General features: G+C 35.1%; 1 protein-coding gene across 1 annotated transcript; it reads left to right on the forward strand.

Annotated features, from left to right (window-relative positions):
• Positions 1 to 1,123: 1,123 nt before the first annotated feature.
• On the forward strand, positions 1,124 to 19,335 carry LOC132544094 (circularly permutated Ras protein 1-like). Its single transcript, XM_060207661.1, has 17 exons — positions 1,124 to 1,197; positions 2,164 to 2,277; positions 2,838 to 2,878; positions 5,478 to 5,636; positions 7,588 to 7,781; positions 8,234 to 8,425; positions 8,820 to 9,035; positions 9,223 to 9,374; positions 10,176 to 10,382; positions 11,253 to 11,337; positions 11,928 to 12,034; positions 12,513 to 12,631; positions 13,172 to 13,432; positions 15,413 to 15,539; positions 16,895 to 17,003; positions 17,336 to 17,485; positions 17,824 to 19,335. The coding sequence occupies exons 2-17, from the start codon at positions 2,186 to 2,188 to the stop codon at positions 17,914 to 17,916; spliced, it is 2,304 nt and encodes a 767-aa protein (XP_060063644.1). The 5' UTR covers positions 1,124 to 1,197; positions 2,164 to 2,185; the 3' UTR covers positions 17,917 to 19,335.
• Positions 19,336 to 20,027: the final 692 nt, after the last annotated feature.

Below are 20,027 nucleotides of genomic sequence, written 5' to 3' on the forward strand. Positions count from 1 at the left end.
GGCAAGAACATAACAAGTACGTTCAAGACATCATCACAAGAGATATGATAGACAACTCGAAGAGTTTCAGTTCATACGCAAAAAAATCGGAAACAGGGCTCCAATGGAATAGCCCCACTAAAGAATTCAGACGGTCTGTCTTATAGCGACGCACCAATCCAGACAGATTTAATTTAAATATGTTTGTACCACATAGGATACCAGCAATATTCCAACCAAAGGCCAAAGTCCGCATATGACCAGATACCCGCCACGGCTTCTTCTCGATTTCGCTGGTGACTTGGCTCCTACTTTGACTACCATCTTTCAGAGGTCACGTGATACCAGAGCAATACCAAAAGAAGGCGATCGGCACTAGGCATGCCATTACCGTCCCGTACTTCAGAGGGACCACTGAGATCAAAGACTTTGTGACAAAGAGGATGCAGTATCAAATATTCAGTGTCGATACACCAAGACTACGGCGTTTATGACTTTCGAGAACCTTCTTATTCCAATTTTGATAAATTCATCACGATAAACTTTTGTGAATTTGTTTTAATAGCAATTTTTTCGCAAAAATAAATCGCATACGAAACGGAAGGTCGCTTTACCAGACAACAGTATTGATAATATTGACTAGTGACCTTGGCAACTGTAAAGTGTCCGAAAATGGCACCATCGCCTAAATCAATAGCTTGCGTACATCGGTCTTAATTCATGTACGAAAATAAGTGTTTATCGGTAAAAGTAAATATATGTAAATGTCTACATTATATATGTATCAAACATTTGTTTATCAAGAAGATATTACCAGAGACAGATATAACGCTATATAACGTTATATACGTCTCTAATATTACAAATAAATAATTAAACTAAAAAAAAGTATTTTTCTTATTTTTTTTTGTAACTAATAGATAAAATAAATAAAAATGGTACAAATGAAAAGGACGCATAAAACTGATCTTCCATTATCATGATGATGGTGAGATCAGAGACGAACGATAATACATCCTTGGTGTGACAAATTTATTTTGGGGGATTTTTAGGATTAGCAGTTACCCTGTAAGAGGCCTCTCAACATTCTGCTGTGTCAGCTCAGTTTGTAAATATAAATGACGTCATAAGGTATTTATAGACATTATACACCGTTTCCTATAGAATGTTGCAGATCCAACCTGTAATTTTTCAGCACAAACAGACACACTTTGAGAAGTGAGTATACTTTGGTTGGTATCTAAGTATGATTTAATATACTATCATGTGTAAATGACTTTTTTATTTTGCAAGGAATTGATTTGATTGCGAATTGCTAGATGTCAGGATAAATTTGGTGGGAATTCCCCAAAACAACACCGATTCTCCTCAAGGTTTTCTGTTGATAATCCCGTCTATTCGGAGAAATTCGCGTTATTATTAAATAAAGATGTCCGTTGCAATTATTTATCGCATATACCTATAGTCAAATTTCCGATAATGTTTATATAAAATACAAAGTTTCATAGAAAGTTTATGTCTTCCTGGTTGTATTTGGTTGCCTTACTGACTGTCTTACGCTGTCTATATTGAGAATTACACGAAGCTATGTCATGTAAAGTAGGCCCAACTTTTAACGGAATGTAATCTTTGAATTCTAAAATGTCACAATCAAGCCTGTGGGCATATGTCTTCACTGATTTACCCCATCATTTAAAAATGTTACCGTTCAACTTCCTGGTGGCCATGAATAATTATCCAGGGAGGACTACACGACTAACATTTATGTAAGAGATGTTGGCGTTTGCATTTAGGTCCATTGGTAGATCAATGATTGGTTCAAATTATCATGTAATGTTAGCTTGATCTAAAATATACATGTATTAGATCATGAAAAAGGTATAAAAATGTGTAATTTTGTCAAGTAAAGTCTATTATTAACCATTTGCATACTTTGTCATAACATTGGATCTAATAATCAAATGGCGCATGTAAATGCTTAAGAAGTTGTAGACTACATTTTAGATATAGACTTTATATAATAACAATCATCAAATCTCATAAAACTTTGTTTAAAAATATTATGGCTACATGCCAACAATTGTCAACTGTCTTACATGGTGATAAAAATGTAAATGTACAAGTCACAATATATCATTGTAGTATTCAGAAATTGAATAATTCTTCTTTCGTTTTTTATATCAGAATATACTAACAGATCAACACCATGAATTTTGGCTCAGATTATGTCTTTGCCTACGAAAGCTTGGAGTATGAAGTCATATCTGATGAAGAGTATGAATTGGGTATGCAGGTCAGGTAAGGTAACTTGTACATTGTTAGCTGGGTTTATCACTCTGTGAACAGTTCGGGTCATTTTTTAGGTAGGGCCTCCTTGAAATAGGTGATGACTACCTTACTGAACAACATACATGAGGCCTGTCACATGTTGTCCAGAACACTTAGGGTTTTGTGGTACTGCCCTATTTATTATTTATTAGTGAACTAAAGAAATGCCAGCAAATGCTGTGTCAGTACTCTGTAAAGAATCCAACTCTTCATTTAAGTCAGAAATAGTGTGTGATAATATTACTCCGTAGTCCTAGGACTTATTACAGAGTTTTTACACGGTAGACAACATGTACATTTACATCAAACATATTTCTTAATGAGCAGTAAGATATTGGAATGGAGATATATATCTTGTATACTATCAATAAAATGTAAACTTTATTTATTTTCAAACGATTGTGAAACTAGTTGTATGACCTGTTATCCCTCATCAAAGTGTGCGAGAGGTCATTATTTCCTTTTTGTTTGTGTGGTTTTTGTTAAGATAATTTATTTCTTGAGTGACATTTTTATTCTTGTTTTTGTAGTGATTCTGACTCCGACTCAGACTCCGATGTGACTTTTGGTGGTGAGTTAATCTAATTTTTAATCAATTTTGAAGGACTCCTTGTGCTTGCTTTGTATGTTAATGCTCATGTTCTAAGAATGAATATATTATATATTTTACCGAGTTTTGATTGATCAGAAAATCAAAAGAAGGAATGCTTTTATCAATACAAGTTATTAATGTTTCAAATGCAAGAGAAAAATTCATCAAATGGTGACAAAACATAAATATTTCATCCTTCCACAATTTCTTGCTTATAGTCTTTTCATATTATGATTAATATCTTGTACACTTGGTTAATAATTTCTTGTACTTACACAATGACTGCCCCCAAAAAACCCATGTACTACTGTAGTTAAGCTGCTAATTAGGAATTCAGTTGGAGTTTGGGAGGTGCACTAGCCACATAATTCAATAGGTGTCATAATTTCTATATCTGAAATCAATTAAAATACCAAGCATATGTGTATATCCTGAACTGTAACACTGTGCAATAGTGATTGAAATGTGGCATGTAAGTTATAAAAAACCTGAGAGACTAAAATATTCCACCAGCTGTGTCTACCACCTGCAACCTCAAAGATTGTAGGAAAGCATCTTTTATTTCAAGTCTTAAACTAATCACAGCAGACCTAAATAAAAAAATTACACTACTCATACAGCTATGTCATCTTTCTTTAAGAACTCATCAGTGATACTAAAAGCCTGATTTTTCTAAACCTAGGAGGTGGCTGAGAAAACCCAAAACTTTTAGGACTTTTAACATTTTCGACTTCTTCTGGGAAACTCCTGAATCAATTTCTGTGAAATTTTTCAAAAACCTTCTTTGGCGAAAGGTGCACCTAAATTGTAGATTATACAATGAGGTAGCAAAGTTTACTTTAGTTTTAGTTTATGTAGGAAAATGACATTTTTGAACATTATTCTTTTATTTTCTGTTGGAAATAGTCCAAACAAGGTTAGAATTATTAGTATAAGACAAAAATTTGTTGAGATGCACATATTGACCTTGGCTGACCCCTGGGACTGTTGGGTGGGGCGAAAATGGGTCAAATTGACTGAAATTTCAAAAATCTTCTTTTCAATACCAAAATAAAGTAGAACCAAATTCTCTTGGTGGATGGAAGTATCTTATGGTGGTTTAACAAAATTAAAAGTTTCATGACTCAAGGGTTTCATATAAATTTCTCCTTTGGGGAGGGGTAAAATTTACTATAGTTTATAGGTAAAGAACATTTTTGAGCATTATTTTTTTCAGAAATAGTTCAAACTTGGTTAGAATTGTTAGTATAAGCTGGCAGTTGGATGAAATGCACATATTGATGAGCAGGGCCAAAAATGATTCAAACTGACTGAAATTTAAAAGATATTCTACTATTAATGGAAGATTTTGTATGGGTAAATTCAGTTTTTGGGTGTAATTTCATTTAATTCAAACTTGGTTAGAAGCCTTAACATGGGACAGCAGTCAATGTTGTGCACAGTTTACATTTGCATTATGTGTACATTGTAGTTACGACAAGATTAAGGTACTACTGCCACCATTGGGTAATAAAACCTGTTTCTCTTGCAAATGATTTCAAAATGTTTACTACCATTTAATACTTATTGACTGTCACATGGATTGAATATTGAAGAGTTGAATTTAGTTCAACTGGCCTGTCAACTTTTTCTACAAGTTGCTACTAGTCATGAATGACATCAGATTTTGACAAAACTTTGTCAGAAGTATGTGCTTGGAAAAAGGGCAACAAATTTTGTAAAAATCAAATGGTGGGTCTCGTGGCCCCATGGGTGTGAGGGGCGAGACCCAATAGGGGAAATGGAGCAAATTCTTTAAAATCCTACTCCTACTGTAGGAATGATTGGATTTTGCCCAAACTTCATCAGAAGCATTCTTTAGTGAAGGCGATTAAATTCTTTCTATAAACAGTGGGTCTCAGCTTCCTGGGGTGGCAAAGGTGGGGCTCAATAGAAAAAAAATTGTCCTATAGGAATGATGAGATTTTGTCCACATTTGATCTGAAGCATTCTAAGGTGACAGGTTATCGATTTTGTGTAAACTGTGGGCCTAAGCTCCTTGGAACAGATGGGCCTTATATTGGAAATAGAGTAAATTCTTTAAAATTCTACTTCTTCTGTAGGAATGAAACTGTTTGGTCCAGTAGGAAAATAGATATGTTTTGTGTTGTGTGCTTGGATACGTATATTTAGAATTCCTTTTCCTTTAGTTTTAATAAAGCAATTTCAACCAAGCAAAGCCAGGTAAATGATACAGGCTCTTTGGACCTCTTCTTATTTGTCGTATTTTATAATGCAGACATATTTAATTTAGCATAATCAGATTTAATGCATTATGATTTTTAGACATATTAGTGCATTGATGAATTTGCACAGCCATAGAAATTGTTATATAAACATCACCTACAAATTGATATGTGTGCAGTCTCATAATAGCTCAAGATGATCACCATGAAAATTGCTAAAATAAAATTATCACAATCACATTTACAGTATATTTACTATATTAGAATATTAAATTACTTTACTTATTAGTAAGTAAATGGTTGATCATTCAATAATTTCATTTTGCATTTTTTTTCCGTATTTTTTTTTTCAGATAGCATAGTAAATGTATCACCGGCACCACTTGCTGGCACTTCATCTCTAAATCCTTCTGTGCCTGGTCCTCCTATCCTGCTTGCAGCAAATTCATCCGGAGAAAGAAAGAGATCTCAAAAGCAAAAGCGAGGACATTGGAGAAGTGCACCTCTAGGAGGTGAGAAAAATTATTAAGTTGCTAAAAACATAAATCATATTGATGTGGTAGTAATAAACAATCTTAATATTCTGCCCTTGCTGCAAGATTTTGATCTCTAGGCTGAGAGATTCATGACACTCAATCTATAAAGGGATGGAGGCATGAAAGTTTTCTTCCTAACTGGCTCAAAATAGTGACATCTTGTTCTCATGACTGATGACCAACCACATGTAAGGGGATTTTAATCTCCACATTGACAAAGTTGTAGAAAATGTCCTCAGAATTTTAAAAAAAATTGTCCAGTAAGGTTTGGATTTTTGTGTGCACCACTGACAGGTGTAAAAAGTGCAAATGAAGAGAAAATGTAGCATCAATTTTGATATAATTTGCATAATATGTAAGTTAAAATTTTCCTTTGGTAAATAGTGAGTTATGAAACACTATAACCAATAACCAGGTAAATAGTGGGTTATGAAACACTATCACCAATAACCAGGTTAATAGTGAGCTATGAAACACTATCACCAATAACCAGGTAAATAGTGAGTTGTGAAACACTATCACCAATAACCAGGTTAATGGTGAGTTATGAAACACTTCTACCCATCACAAGGTAAATAGTGAGTTATTAAACACTATCACCAATAACCAGGTAAATAGTAAGTTAACAAACACTTTTACCAATAACCAGGTGAAAGATGAGTTAAGAAGCACTTTTACCCATAACCAGATGAATAGTGAGTTATGAAACACTATCACCAATAACCAGGTAAATAGTGAGTTGTGAAACACTATCACCAATAACCAGGTTAATGGTGAGTTATGAAACACTTTTACCCATCACAAGGTAAATAGTGAGTTATGAAACACTATCACCAATAACCAGGTAAATAGTGAGTTGTGAAACACTATCACCAATAACCAGGTAAATAGTGAGTTATGAAACACTTTACCCATCACAAGGGAAATAGTGAGTTATGAAAATGAAACCAATAACCAGGTGAATAGTGATTTAGAAGCACTTTTACCTATAACCAGGTGAATAGTGAGTTATGAAACACTTTTACCCATCACAAGGTAAATAATGAGTTATGAAACACTATCACCAATAACCAGGTAAATAGTGAGTTGTGAAACACTATCACCAATAACCAGGTTAATGGTGAGTTATGAAACACTTCTACCCATCACAAGGTAAATAGTGAGTTATGAAACACTATCACCAATAACCAGGTAAATAGTGAGTTGTGAAACACTATCACCAATAACCAGGTAAATAGTGAGTTATGAAACACTTTACCCATCACAAGGGAAATAGTGAGTTATGAAAATGAAACCAATAACCAGGTGAATAGTGATTTAGAAGCACTTTTACCTATAACCAGGTGAATAGTGAGTTATGAAACACGTTTACCCATCACAAGGTAAATAGTGAGTTATGAAACACTATCACCAATAACCAGGTAAATAGTGAGTTGTGAAACACTATCACCAATAACCAGGTAAATAGTGAGTTATGAAACACTTTACCCATCACAAGGGAAATAGTGAGTTATGAAAATGAAACCAATAACCAGGTGAATAGTGATTTAGAAGCACTTTTACCCATAACCAGGTAAATAGTGAGTGGAATAGCACAATTACCTATTACAAGTTGAAAAGTTAGTGGAGCATTATTATCTTACTGGATTCTTAATTAGTTTTTAAGAGCTTTTTAACCAAGTTAGTTATTAGTTGAAGGTAATATTTCCCTTTAACAGACACATATTGTACTGAGGTACATTGTATGTATTACTGTTTACCAATGTTATGTAGAAGTACTTAATTTGTCCTTTGCTAGGTCATAGTTCAGGTGATAGTTAGTGTCAGGTTACACTTTCATAACCTCAACCAAGTTCACAGTTTATTGAGTCAGCTGATATCATCTCTATTTAAGCAGCACTTACAAGTTTATTTATGACATTTTCAGATGCTAAACCAGAATTTCCAAAAGTCCCTCAAAAAGGGCGAAGAGAAAGACGAGCAGACACCAACATTGTGTCAATCGACTTTCAGACCTTAGTTACGCCCAGCGACATGCACACTGGCGATGCTGTGTACTGTAATAACTGTCAGGCAATCCTGTCCCACCTGTGTAAGCTGGAGGACCAAGGGGAGGTCAAGGTAAAACATTACAACAAAGTAAAAGTCAAATGCATGAAAATTGAAAAAAAGATACTATTCTCAGAACATTGTCATAATATTTAGTACATCAATTAAAAATGTGACAGGAAAATTTACAGTGAGATGTGATTTAAAAGTCTTGAAATGACTTGGAACATTATTTGCCTGTCTGTCATCTCACATATTCTTAGTCAATATGTCTGTTTCGGTATCATTTGATGAATTGAATGCTCTCTGTTGCATAGATTTTATTTTAGCTAAATAATGATAAGGAATCATGTAAAAATATAAAATAATTTTGAAATTCTGGCATGTTTTTAATATAAGAAAAAATACCAATATTTTGCCTTATTCTTGTGATATGAATAATATTAAACAAACACCTATAAAATAATCATTTTTTAATGTTCATGGTACATTTACATGTGTTTACATACTGACACATTATTCAGGTGTGGAAGTGTGAGTTCTGTGGTCATAAGATGGAGGTGGACATTATGGAGGAAGAAAAACCAACTCGGGATGATGTGACCTTTATGTTGACCCCTGCTTTGTCAACCACAAGTAGTGGACCAAAGGGCACCAACAACTCACTGGTCATTTTTTGTATAGATGTCTCTGGCAGCATGTGCATCACAACAGAGGTAAGAGGTCGGGGCCAGGACAGCTGGACAGCATTGTTGATAAGAGTTGGGAGAAACTGGGAAATTATGATTAAATCACTTTATTGAACTGCTATACCAGTGCAAATTATAGGTATCATAAAGTTATTATGACAATCAGAAATACAAGTGCTCTATCATTGTATGGAATGATCAACTGAAATGAAAGCTAGCTTATAAACATCATGATAATAATGACTATGATTGTAGAAAGGTTCTCATGGTATCAAGTATTGATATTGTCATCTGCCCTCTTTGATCTGGATGTTAAGGCTTTCAACACTTTACATAAATCTATTTCTTCTGAAAGATTAACATGACGATATTTGCTATATATATTTGATATATATATACTGTTTTTATACCCATTGTTTAGGTACCAGGTAAATTGAAACTGAGAGGCGGAGGTAGTGCTCGACATGTTCGCCGTATGCAGGATGACCGCCATGACCAGTTCTTACCCAACCAGAACAGAAATGTGACATTTGTGTCAAGACTACAAGCTGCACAAGCTGCTGTTGACCAGCAACTGGAAGAGATGTCCAAAAACCACCCAAACAGAAGAGTGGGCTTAATTATTTTCAATAGTGAGGTAAGTTCTGCAAGCATATTGCAGGCTTATATCAGGACATTGTTCAGATCAGCAAAACCTGCTATATCGTGGATTTGAATAGAACCAGCATCTGTTTTGATAATTAAGAACAACAAGACATTTTTATTAAGAGAAGCAGTGATAATGCTAGAAGTTGTGTCTAATAAACTACTCTCTGCCATTGTAGGTTGTTGTAGTCGGGGATGGGAAGTCCACACCGGTTGTCATTGCTGGGGACAAGCTAACAGAAAAAGAGGAGTTAGTAAAGATAGGCACTGACCTGCCATGCCCGGGGGACATCAGAACTACACGTGCAACACTCAGCACCAAAATCTTTGAGTAAGCACAGTCTTCAGTCTCCCATGACTTTTACATCATATGATATCATTAATTTAGGTGACATATCCTTGTGATACCATTAATTTAGGTGACACATCCTTGTGATACCATTAATTCAGGTTACATATCCTTGTGATACCATTAATTTAGGTGACACATCCTTGTGATACCATTAATTTAGGTGACACATCCTTGTGATACCATTAATTTAGGTTACATATCCTTGTGATACCATTAATTTAGGTGACATATCCTTGTGATACAATTAATTTAGGTGACACATCCTTGTGATACCATTAATTCAGGTTACATATCCTTGTGATACCATTAATTTAGGTGACACATCCTTGTGATACCATTAATTTAGGTGACACATCCTTGTGATACCATTAATTTAGGTTACATATCCTTGTGATACCATTAATTTAGGTGACATATCCTTGTGATACCATTAATTTAGGTGACACATCCTTGTGATACCATTAATTTAGGTGACACATCCTTGTGATACCATTAATTTAGGTGACACATCCTTGTGATACCATTAATTAAGGTGACATATCCTTGTGATACCATTAATTTAGGTGACACATCCTTGTGATACCATTCATTTAGGTTACATATCCTTGTGATACCATTAATTTAGGTGACATATCCTTGTGATACCATTAATTAAGGTGACATATCCTTGTGATACCATTAATTTAGGTGACACATCCTTGTGATACCATTAATTAAGGTGACATATCCTTGTGATACCATTAATTTAGGTGACACATCCTTGTGATATTATTATTTCAGGCTAGAGGAAGGGGGTGCTACAGCTCTAGGACCTGCCTTACTTGTTGCGTCAACGATGGCCTCCCAACAACCTGGGTCTAAGGTGATAATCTGCACTGATGGGCTGGCAAATGTTGGCCTTGGTCGACTGGATATTTCCACAGCAGATGTACAGGAGAGCTCCCTTGACTTTTATGAGAGTGTTGCTGACACTGCTGCAGATAAGGGGTAGGTCTACCTTAGAGGTTTGGATTTAAACAAACATAAAGACAATTTTATTATGTTTTAAGTGTAATTTTGTCAATTTACCATAAGCTTGAAAAGGTGTATTATTACAGAGATTCTGTTTCATTGAAGAAATTTTGTTTGATGTGTGTTATAGAGATTCTGTTTCAGTGAATGTTTAATATTTTTTAATTATTTGATTCTTGATGTAAATGAAATATTTTCGACTCCTCCAAAATTGCTTAAAAATCATACCAAGCTTGTTAACAGTGAAAACCAGCTTGAAACATTTGAACATATCCAAACAATCAAGATTTATTGAAATGGTCTTTCTAAACATGATTACCAATGTAAACAGACTGCTTTCCTTATCATTGACATGATTTTTATACAGACAAGTGTTTGAATTTATCAGCATGAACTGCCTCCATCAGATTACATTGGATAATTCATGTAACGAGACAGTTGTTTAACCCCTGTAATATCAGTCATCAGTCAAACCTAGTAAAGTTGTTTAGGTTTGACTGAAAAAGCATGAAATGTATATTGTAAACCTATGTTCTTTTACTGCTACAAACCTTTGCATCTGCTTTCCCCAAAGTCACTATTATGTCGACATTTGAATTCAGAGATAAATCTCAATAAATCTGCTTATATAAATTTTCCCAGTTTATGGACAAATGAGATCATAAATTATAAATCTCCTCCATGTATATTAATATTTTTACAACATATCATGCTTAACCATGTTTGTTGTTTATCATTTCTGTCAGAATTTGCCACAGTTACTGTTCACAAACTTGAACTTTGTGAAGATTTTCAGTATAACAGTGTGACAATCAACTGAGGGATTATTTTTTGTGTGTTTTACAGAGTGTCTATCTCAGTGATTAGTATGAAGGGCACAGACTGTAAGATGATTCAGCTTGGTAAAGTGGCAGACAAGACAGGAGGACAGGTATAGACATTACATGCTGTCTGTGATAGGAACATCAATAAAAAATTATGAAGAAATATTGACATACATGTAAATCACATTAACTAACTCCTTTCATGGTTTCTATCATGTTACTTTATATTACATCTTCTGGAGAAAATATCTAGAGATTATTATATGACCATGCATTTTGATATCACACCCCTTATCACCTCGAGAGTCCTGATATTAGTACTCAAGTGCTAATAAAGGTCTGATATCAAATGGCCATCAAAAATAATATCATACATGTGTGAAAGTTAAATTAAATTGCATTATACAGTGATTTTATCATTCTTCAACTCCACTGTAACAGTGAGAAACTTCTAAACTTTCATGGTTTTCCATAGTTTTGTTAGATTTTGACACATTTTATTTAAAAAAATGTTGCACTGAAATATGTTTGAGCTAATTGCAGTTACAGTATGGTGTTAATATTAATCAGTTAAAGTGGATGCAGAAATTCAACATTGCACTTATTTGCCGAAAAATTGTAATCTGCTAAAATTTTATTGCGCCAAATTTAGTTTGTCATTTTAAGCTTTTATTTTTCTTTATAATACTGAAAACAGATAAACATAGTGGACCCTCTGAAGCTGACACAAGAATTTTCAACGATTCTGGAAGGTCGTATCATAGCAACAAATGTGGTGGCCACATTCATCCTACACAAACAGCTGTATGTAACCTGATTTTTTTTCATGATCCATTATTTTAGAAACTATATCATGAGGATAGGGTTATCAACTGGCCCATTACTGTTGTTTTTCTTCTTCAACCTTTTTTGCTATCAGTTTCCTGACTTTCAAAACATTTTTTGTTGTACTGTAAAAGTTGTTATTTTTGTGGGGCTTTATTTTCCACTCTTGAAGGATGGCATAAAACTACAAAAAATGGATACCTAGAAAATATGTGTAGGTGTGTTGTTTTTTTAAAAGAATTCTGTAGTCAATTGCATGACTTTCATGAAAAGCACATTCTTCTGTTCCGTGATTGTAGTAAAACCATGGAAATGTGAATCATCAGAAAAATTCAATCTTTGCAGTATTTGTTAACAAGTAATCTGTTATTATCAAAACAAACTGTAATATCTGATTTTTGCTTGAAATAAATCTGACTGAAGATATTTATTTTGATCATTTTTCATCCACATGAAGGTTTTTTCATTATGAAGACACAGAAGAAAGCAAAGTTGTGAAAAGTGTTGGAAATGTAACCTCTGACACTGAGATTACTTTTGAGTATGGTGTTAGAACCAAGTCAAATAAAGACAAAGGTAAGGATAAGAGAGTAAATAATGCCTCTACATTCAATGACATAAAAATTGTGAATACATTAAAGGAAGCTGTGGTACGACAGGAAATGGTGAGGGTGGGGATATTACAAAATTTGATCTTTGATTAAGCTTAGCTATTACATAGTGTATTCAGATATGTTGAAAATTATTGTGAATTTGTCTTTTACAGTTAATTTAGTACATGGCCACTATTAAGTAATGTTGTAATGGGTGAAATCACACATGATATATTTGTTGTTTATTTTTAACAAAGTGCTGATATGAGTTAAAATGAAAACTGCAACCAAGTGTAAATACAGGGTATGAGCTTAGCTGAAAAGACCTGTCAGTTAGATTACCATCCTGGTATAGTTTCCATGTCAGTGAACTTAACTTCACAAGTCATACTTCTGCTGAAGGTGACACAGTATGGCCACTTAAATGTCATACATAAAGTATTAAAATCTTTTCACTTAGTGTATAGGACTTTTAATGTGTTTTGTTGTCAATTGATTCTACCTACTTTGATCATCTCTTTAGATCAGTCCACTGCTCCTTCAAATCAAGTACCACAAGAGGGTGCTACAGGAGGTCAAAGTTCAGAAGGAGCAGGTCAAAGTTCAGAAGGTTCAGTTCAAAGTTCAGAAGGAACAGGTCAAAGCTCAGATGATGATGCTGAACATCCAAAAGAGATGCCTTTCCAGCTGCAGGTGAAGTACACTGATGTAGATGGTGCTACTGCACTCCGTGTCCTCACCAAGTCCAAGCCTGTCACTAAGGATAGAAAGCAAGCTGAGAAAAGTAAGGACAATATTAATCAGTACATTATATTGTATGAAACCGAGTATGATGGTGTGGTGTGGAATATCCTTATAGTTAGGCAATAACCCTTAAAACGTGAGGTTTCTTTGGATACTGTAAATTCCACCCACAGTGATACTCTTGTCACACTTTCATTTGGGCCATCAAGATATGATTAATATAACTGTATATAACTTGCTTAGCAGTTACTGTAAAAGAAGTAATGTTTATGTTAGATAATTATTAACCCTGTAGTCCTTTGTAATTATCTAACCTGTAATCCCAGACTGATTACTAAGACCTCTGGATTGATCATTTAGTTACTTATTGTTTGATTTCAGGCTGGCATCATGTGGTTGTTTCTCTAATGAACTTAATTGATACATTCTTACAAAGTAGAATTACCAAGTAAATCAGATATGAAACAATACCTAAGATTGAGTTTGATTATAACGATATTTAAGACTGGAAACAATCAAATATGATCGTTTTTGACATATACTAAACAAAAAAAGAACGGTAACACTACTTTATTCTGTGATTAATTAATTAACCCCTTCATAAATCCTTACCAATCATGTACGAATAAAGTAATTGATCAATTCTGATAAAACTGCAGTCATGGTTCATTATAAAACTTTGCGTTCAGTTGATTTTATTCGACTGTAAAGGACGTTGGGGTCAATTTCAAAGGTAACACCGTTAGTAACGGTATGGCTACCGTAAACAGCATTGCAGGGTCGTCGCATGGAACTCGTAAACCAGTGGATAATTCAAGGAGAGATGTTGTTCCATTCAGCGATCAAGGCTTGGGCCAGCTCCTGCAAGTTTGATGGCTGATTTTGACGTTTTCTCACGCGTCGCCCATGAACGTCCCAGACATGCTCAATCGGTGACAATTCAGGTGATTTAGATGGCCAATCTAACACCTGGACGTTATTCTGCTGCAAGAAAGTTCTGCCTATGTGACTGATGTGCGCTGGTGCGTTATCCTGTTGAAAAATGGCGCCAACGCCATGGTGTCTTAAGAATGGCAGAACCACCGGTCTTAAAAATTCGTCCTGATATTGAATGCCAGTTAAATTGCCATTTAACACAAGCCTGGTATGAGTCACCCCACAAATACCACCCCAAATCATTACACTTCCGCCGCCAAAGTGGTCCCAATCTGCGACACAGCAGTTCGCAAAACGCTCCCCTCGTCGCCTCCACACTCTGCACCTTCCGTCACCAACGACGGTGAACACGGGTCCAGTTATGCCAATTATTACGGTGATGTCGCAACAAATTGGGTCCAGTTTAGGGACGCCACACTTTCAATTGGTAGGCCCTCAACCTGTTGCGAACTGTTTGGGGAGACACACGATGCCCAAACAATGTCCTTGTAGTCTCTACTGCGGTTACGAATCGATTGCGCAAGTGTATCAATCGTATACGACAGTCATCCCTGGCAATCGTTTTACGGGGTCGGCCGCTTTGGGGACGATCAGATGTTGACCCAGTTTGGTTCAAACAACTTACCAACTGGCAAATTGTCTTAACATTGCAACCAAAATGCCGTGCAACTCGACGGTGATACTCCCCAGCCTGAATCATGCCTACAGCCCTTTGTCTCTGTACTTGTGACAGCCGGGGCATAATGATAAAGTTGATAGATAGCAAGATTTGATGATTATTAAGTCCTAAGGATTTAAGGAACAGTTGTCAGTTTGAATGTTTATGAAATTCAAGCGAAGATACAAGTTAGTCGCAGAAAACCCTGTGCAGCTCTTTCACTGATACAGACTTTCACGCTTGAATGATTTTGGTAACCCCATTGGATTTTGTAATGTAAAACATTACCATTTTCTAATATTGCACAAACGTCATTTTGTTTTCACTCATTTACAGGTATTCGCCAAGGAAACATGTTAACCTTTCTTTTTTTGTTGAGTATATATTTGTATCTCTTCAATATGATTTTGATACATTTTCTTGTAGAGATGAAAATGGATGTGGTTGCTAAACACACAGCTCAAGTATCAGCCAACCTAGCACTAGATGGCAAGTACACACAGGCTCGTAGCAGGGCACTTATGAACCAGAGACTTGCCTGGAGACACAAGAAGTAAGGGTTTCTATCCAAAGAAAGTACACCCACATCTCATCACAGTACACACATTCTCTTCATAGAACACCACCATAGTATTCAGGGTTATCATCTGAACAAAGACCAGTACACAGGGTCATCATCTGTACAAAGACCAGTACACAGGGTCATCATCTATATAAAGACCAGTACACAGGGTCATCATCTCTACAAAAACCAGTACACAGGGTCATTATCTGTACAAAGACCAGTACACAGGGTCATCATCTATATAAAAACCAGTACACAGGGTCATCACCTATACACAGGGTCATCATCTTTAGAAAGACCAGTACACAGGGTCATCATCTGTACAAAGACCAATACACAGGGTCATCATCTCTATAAAAACCAGTACACAGGGTCATCATCTGTACAAAGACCATTACACAGGGTCATCATATGTACAAAGACAAGTACACAGGGTCATCATCTGTACAAAGACCAATACACAGGATCATCATCTCTATAAAAACAAGTACACAGGGTCATCATCTCTATAAAAACCAGTACACAGGGTCATCACCTATACACAGGGTCATCATATGTACAAAGACCAGTACACAGGGTCATCATCTCTATAAAAACCAGTACACAGGGTCATCACCTATACACAGGGTCATCATCTGTACAAAGACCAATACACAGGGTCATCATATGTACAAAGACCATTACACAGGGTCATCATATGTACAAAGACAAGTACACAGGGTCATCATCTGTACAAAGACAATAAAGACCAATAAAAACAAGTACACAGGGTCATCATCTCTATAAAAACCAGTACACAGGGTCATCACCTATACACAGGGTCATCATCTGTACAAAGACCAATATACAGGGTCATCATCTCTATAAAAACAAGTACATAGGGTCATCATCTCTACAAAGGCCAGTACACAGGGTCATCATCTGTACAAAGACCAGTACACAGGGTCATCATCTATATAAAGACCAGTACACAGGGTCATCATCTCTACAAAGGCCAGTACACAGGGTCATCATCTGTACAAAGACCAGTACACAGGGTCATCATCTGTACAAAGACCAGTACACAGGGTCATCATCTGTACAAAGACCAGTACACAGGGTCATCATCTGTACAAAGACCAATATACAGGGTCATCATCTCTATAAAAACAAGTACATAGGGTCATCATATCTATAAAAACCAATGCACAAGGTCATCACATGTTCATCTTGACTATATTGCATAGACCACTACCATAGTACATGTGGTTGTCACATTAACACAACTGTTAAAAATTGAAATATGAAGTACTGGTTTATCATTCTTACTTGTTAATACTAAAGTCTGTTGATGTTGCTTGCAGGAGTGACACCCATGAGAGCAAGTCTGAGAGAAAGGCAGCCCACGAAACCTATGAAGCAGTGTTTGGGAAGGTCAGATCAGTGGAGAACTACCTCAACATGGCACAGAAGGTAAACTATATGCACATAAGAATCTTACACATTACATTTATGCAAAACAACAGGACTGGTGCAACAGTGAATGAAATTTTAGTATATTGTTGTAAACAAAGAGATGTGTTAGCATAATCTTATTAGTATATCAAGTCTTACACAAGTTAAACTGTGAGATTCTGTCTAACCTCTAAGTTAGGAGACTTTACAAGCATTTGTAAAAATGTCATTAGACTAACAGAATCTAATTTGGCAATATTCTCGCTCTATATCTCTTTCTTTGGTGAGGTCACAATATCATTTTGTGTTGTTACAAAAGGGTTGTTAATAGCAAAGTGTACTTTATCCAGAGGGAGACAGCTTCTAAAGGGAGAACTTATAGTGATGATGAAGAAGATGATTATGAAAGCAAAGTTGAATATCTAGCCCCAGGGTACTCTGTACCCGCACCTACAGAGAAGAGTGGATCCCTTTTTGGAAGGAAGAAAAAAAACAAAAAGGTAACCATTATCTTCCTATAACACATTCCATATTTTAGTCTTTAAGAAATACAAAATAAACATGAACATTTAGAAAGTTGGAGAGTTATGTTACCTGTGGTAGAGATTTGTTTATTGGGTTGTTCAGAGGGGTAGCCACCAGCTAAAACAAAGAGACACCATTTCAAAATGACCTTGACTGTTCATCAGATGATAAACCCAACATGACTCCTCATAACAGTTGTAAACTCATTTGGAAATCCATCTTACATATAAATAGTTATTTACAAAATTAATGAACAGTAAATCTGTCCTTGTCTATTGATATGTTCTTATGAAAACTTTTTCTTGTTTGTTAGATGTTGAAGGTATCTAGGACAACTGAAACATCCGATGAGGCTGCTCAAATGCTGTATGAACTCAAGAGTGCCAGCAAGGTTATGAAGAAGTAACATTCCAAACTGTTTACCTTAACTCTGCAGGAAACATGGCAGATAAGGCAGCATAAACAGCTCTACTGACTTCCTGCATATTGTCACTTTTATTGTGCCCTATTTCTTAGCCCAATTTGTCATATTTTTGTACATCGCCTTCGTACGCATGGAAGATATTGCTTTATTATATGAGAAGTAAGACTGTTTAAAAATTGGATTTGTTTACAGACTATTGTGAATATTTAAATCTGGACCTGTGAACTATTTCTAATTAGTCGACTTCTTTTTTAATGATCTTGAATAATTCTTCATATTTATAGATAATGCAACTGTCTGTGGTTTCTTCACTCATACATACATAAATAAATCAAACTGTGATATAGTTAATTGTTAACTGCATGATATAAAAGTACAATTTATCTTCATTTGTTTAGGAAATAAGTTAACTACTGTAAGTACTTCACATGCATCTTAGTAATATTGACTAAGTTTTAGATATTACTGCATTTCATTTTTTCATGCAGTTATTTCTGGACTAGATGTTGGATTCCCTGTGTGTATTAAATAAGCAAACATTTGATATTCACTTTTAATGATCAAGATTTAAAGATACCAAAATTTTAATATATTTCTGTTTATGTATCTTGTTATATATTGTAAGATTTTTTTTTTGACTTTTTATACATGGGGTATTTTGATTTTGTTAAACCAGAGCAGGTTGTATAATATCACTTAATGTTTATTTGCACCTGTTGTGATGTGTACTGGTATTTTATGTAAAAAATGTACAAAATTGATGTCTTTCTGTGCTTGTGTTGAGTTGTCATTTTTTTTCTTTATCACACAATATCTAAGCAGTTATTAAGTCCTAACTATACTGTATACATGGAAGATCGTGTCCCAATTACAGCATGCTTAGCTGGCTAAAACATGTCTGCAACCAATTAGACTGAAGGAAAATATACTGTATAGAAACCTGAATTCAGGATTTTTTTTTATTTTATCGACTCATATTAAGGCGCTTCAGTATACCACTGTGCATTTTCCTAAAATTCAGTGAAAACCTGCGTTATATATACTTGGTTCCTTGAATATTTTTGATATTTTGTTGTTGTACTGGGTGTAATAGACCAGAGTCGGATGTAAAATATGTTCGTCTTTGAATGGATTGCAGAAAGTACACACAAGTAAAATGATTTATTTTTGTCACATTCAGACTCCCATTGTTCTAGATCGTTAAGGGTATGCATGTCTAACAAGGGACATATTTTAGCCATTTTAGTCACGAAGATGCAATGAATTCCATTTGCTCCTTTTCATTATCTGTTCTGGGAGCTTTAAAAATAGACCATTTTTCTTATGTCAGGAATCATCATATTACAACGCATGAAATGCACTCAGATTTTGATAATTACAAATAAAATGTTGAATTTTTAACTGTTTTTGTGTTATGTTTAGCTGGTTGATGTACATGTTAATTGCAAAGCATGACAATACACCATATTCACTCCCCCAGGCAGTAGTATACACCACCTCACCAAGATGAATCCAAACCTCAGGCATGAAGTTCCAGTTGTGACTGTAGAATAGAGGGTATGGAAAACTTTTTCATTGCTCTAAGTGACCACCTTGATACACGACACACTTCCAGTGACTAGTCTTGAAAAGCTTGTTCTTTTATGCATGTCAAAGGTCAAAATGAAGCTCAAATTGACCTACTTTTGATTCATGACATTGCCTCACCAAGGTAAATCTATTCCCTAATTTATGTTCCAGGGACAAGTAGTGCAATAGATATTTTTTTTATGCTTCTTCTAATGGAATAGTATTTAATACCTGGACGGTAGTTTCCACCCTGTGATATTCACAGAAATGTTGGCTGCTTTTCTGTTATTCCTCCAAAGCCATAATTTTAATTTTCCACTTTTGCCCAAGGATATTGAAAGAAGGACCATTATTCATGTAACACTTCTTTGTGTCATGCTTCAATATGTTATTGGTTTTAATTGCCATACTACATTTTCCTAGTTTTAATTACTGATCCACACTGTTTGGTTTCTCGTGAATATATTCGATTTAAGGCAAAAAAAAAAAAAAAAAGGCAACTGATGGCCACATTGGATTTTAAC

This window comes from Ylistrum balloti, unplaced genomic scaffold, assembly GCF_031769215.1.
Source record: "Ylistrum balloti isolate Yb309-2 unplaced genomic scaffold, AGI_CSIRO_Ybal_v1 Utg369780, whole genome shotgun sequence".
Lineage (NCBI taxonomy): Eukaryota > Metazoa > Mollusca > Bivalvia > Pectinida > Pectinidae > Ylistrum > Ylistrum balloti.

Coding starts and splice junctions, on each gene's coding strand:
- LOC132544094 (XM_060207661.1), top strand. CDS start 2,186: ATGAATTTTGGCTCAGATTATGTCTTTGCCTACGAAAGCTTGGAGTAT. Junction 12,632..13,171: donor CAAGTCAAATAAAGACAAAG/GTAAGGATAAGA, acceptor TCATCTCTTTAG/ATCAGTCCACTGCTCCTTCA. Junction 15,540..16,894: donor CTTGCCTGGAGACACAAGAA/GTAAGGGTTTCT, acceptor TGTTGCTTGCAG/GAGTGACACCCATGAGAGCA.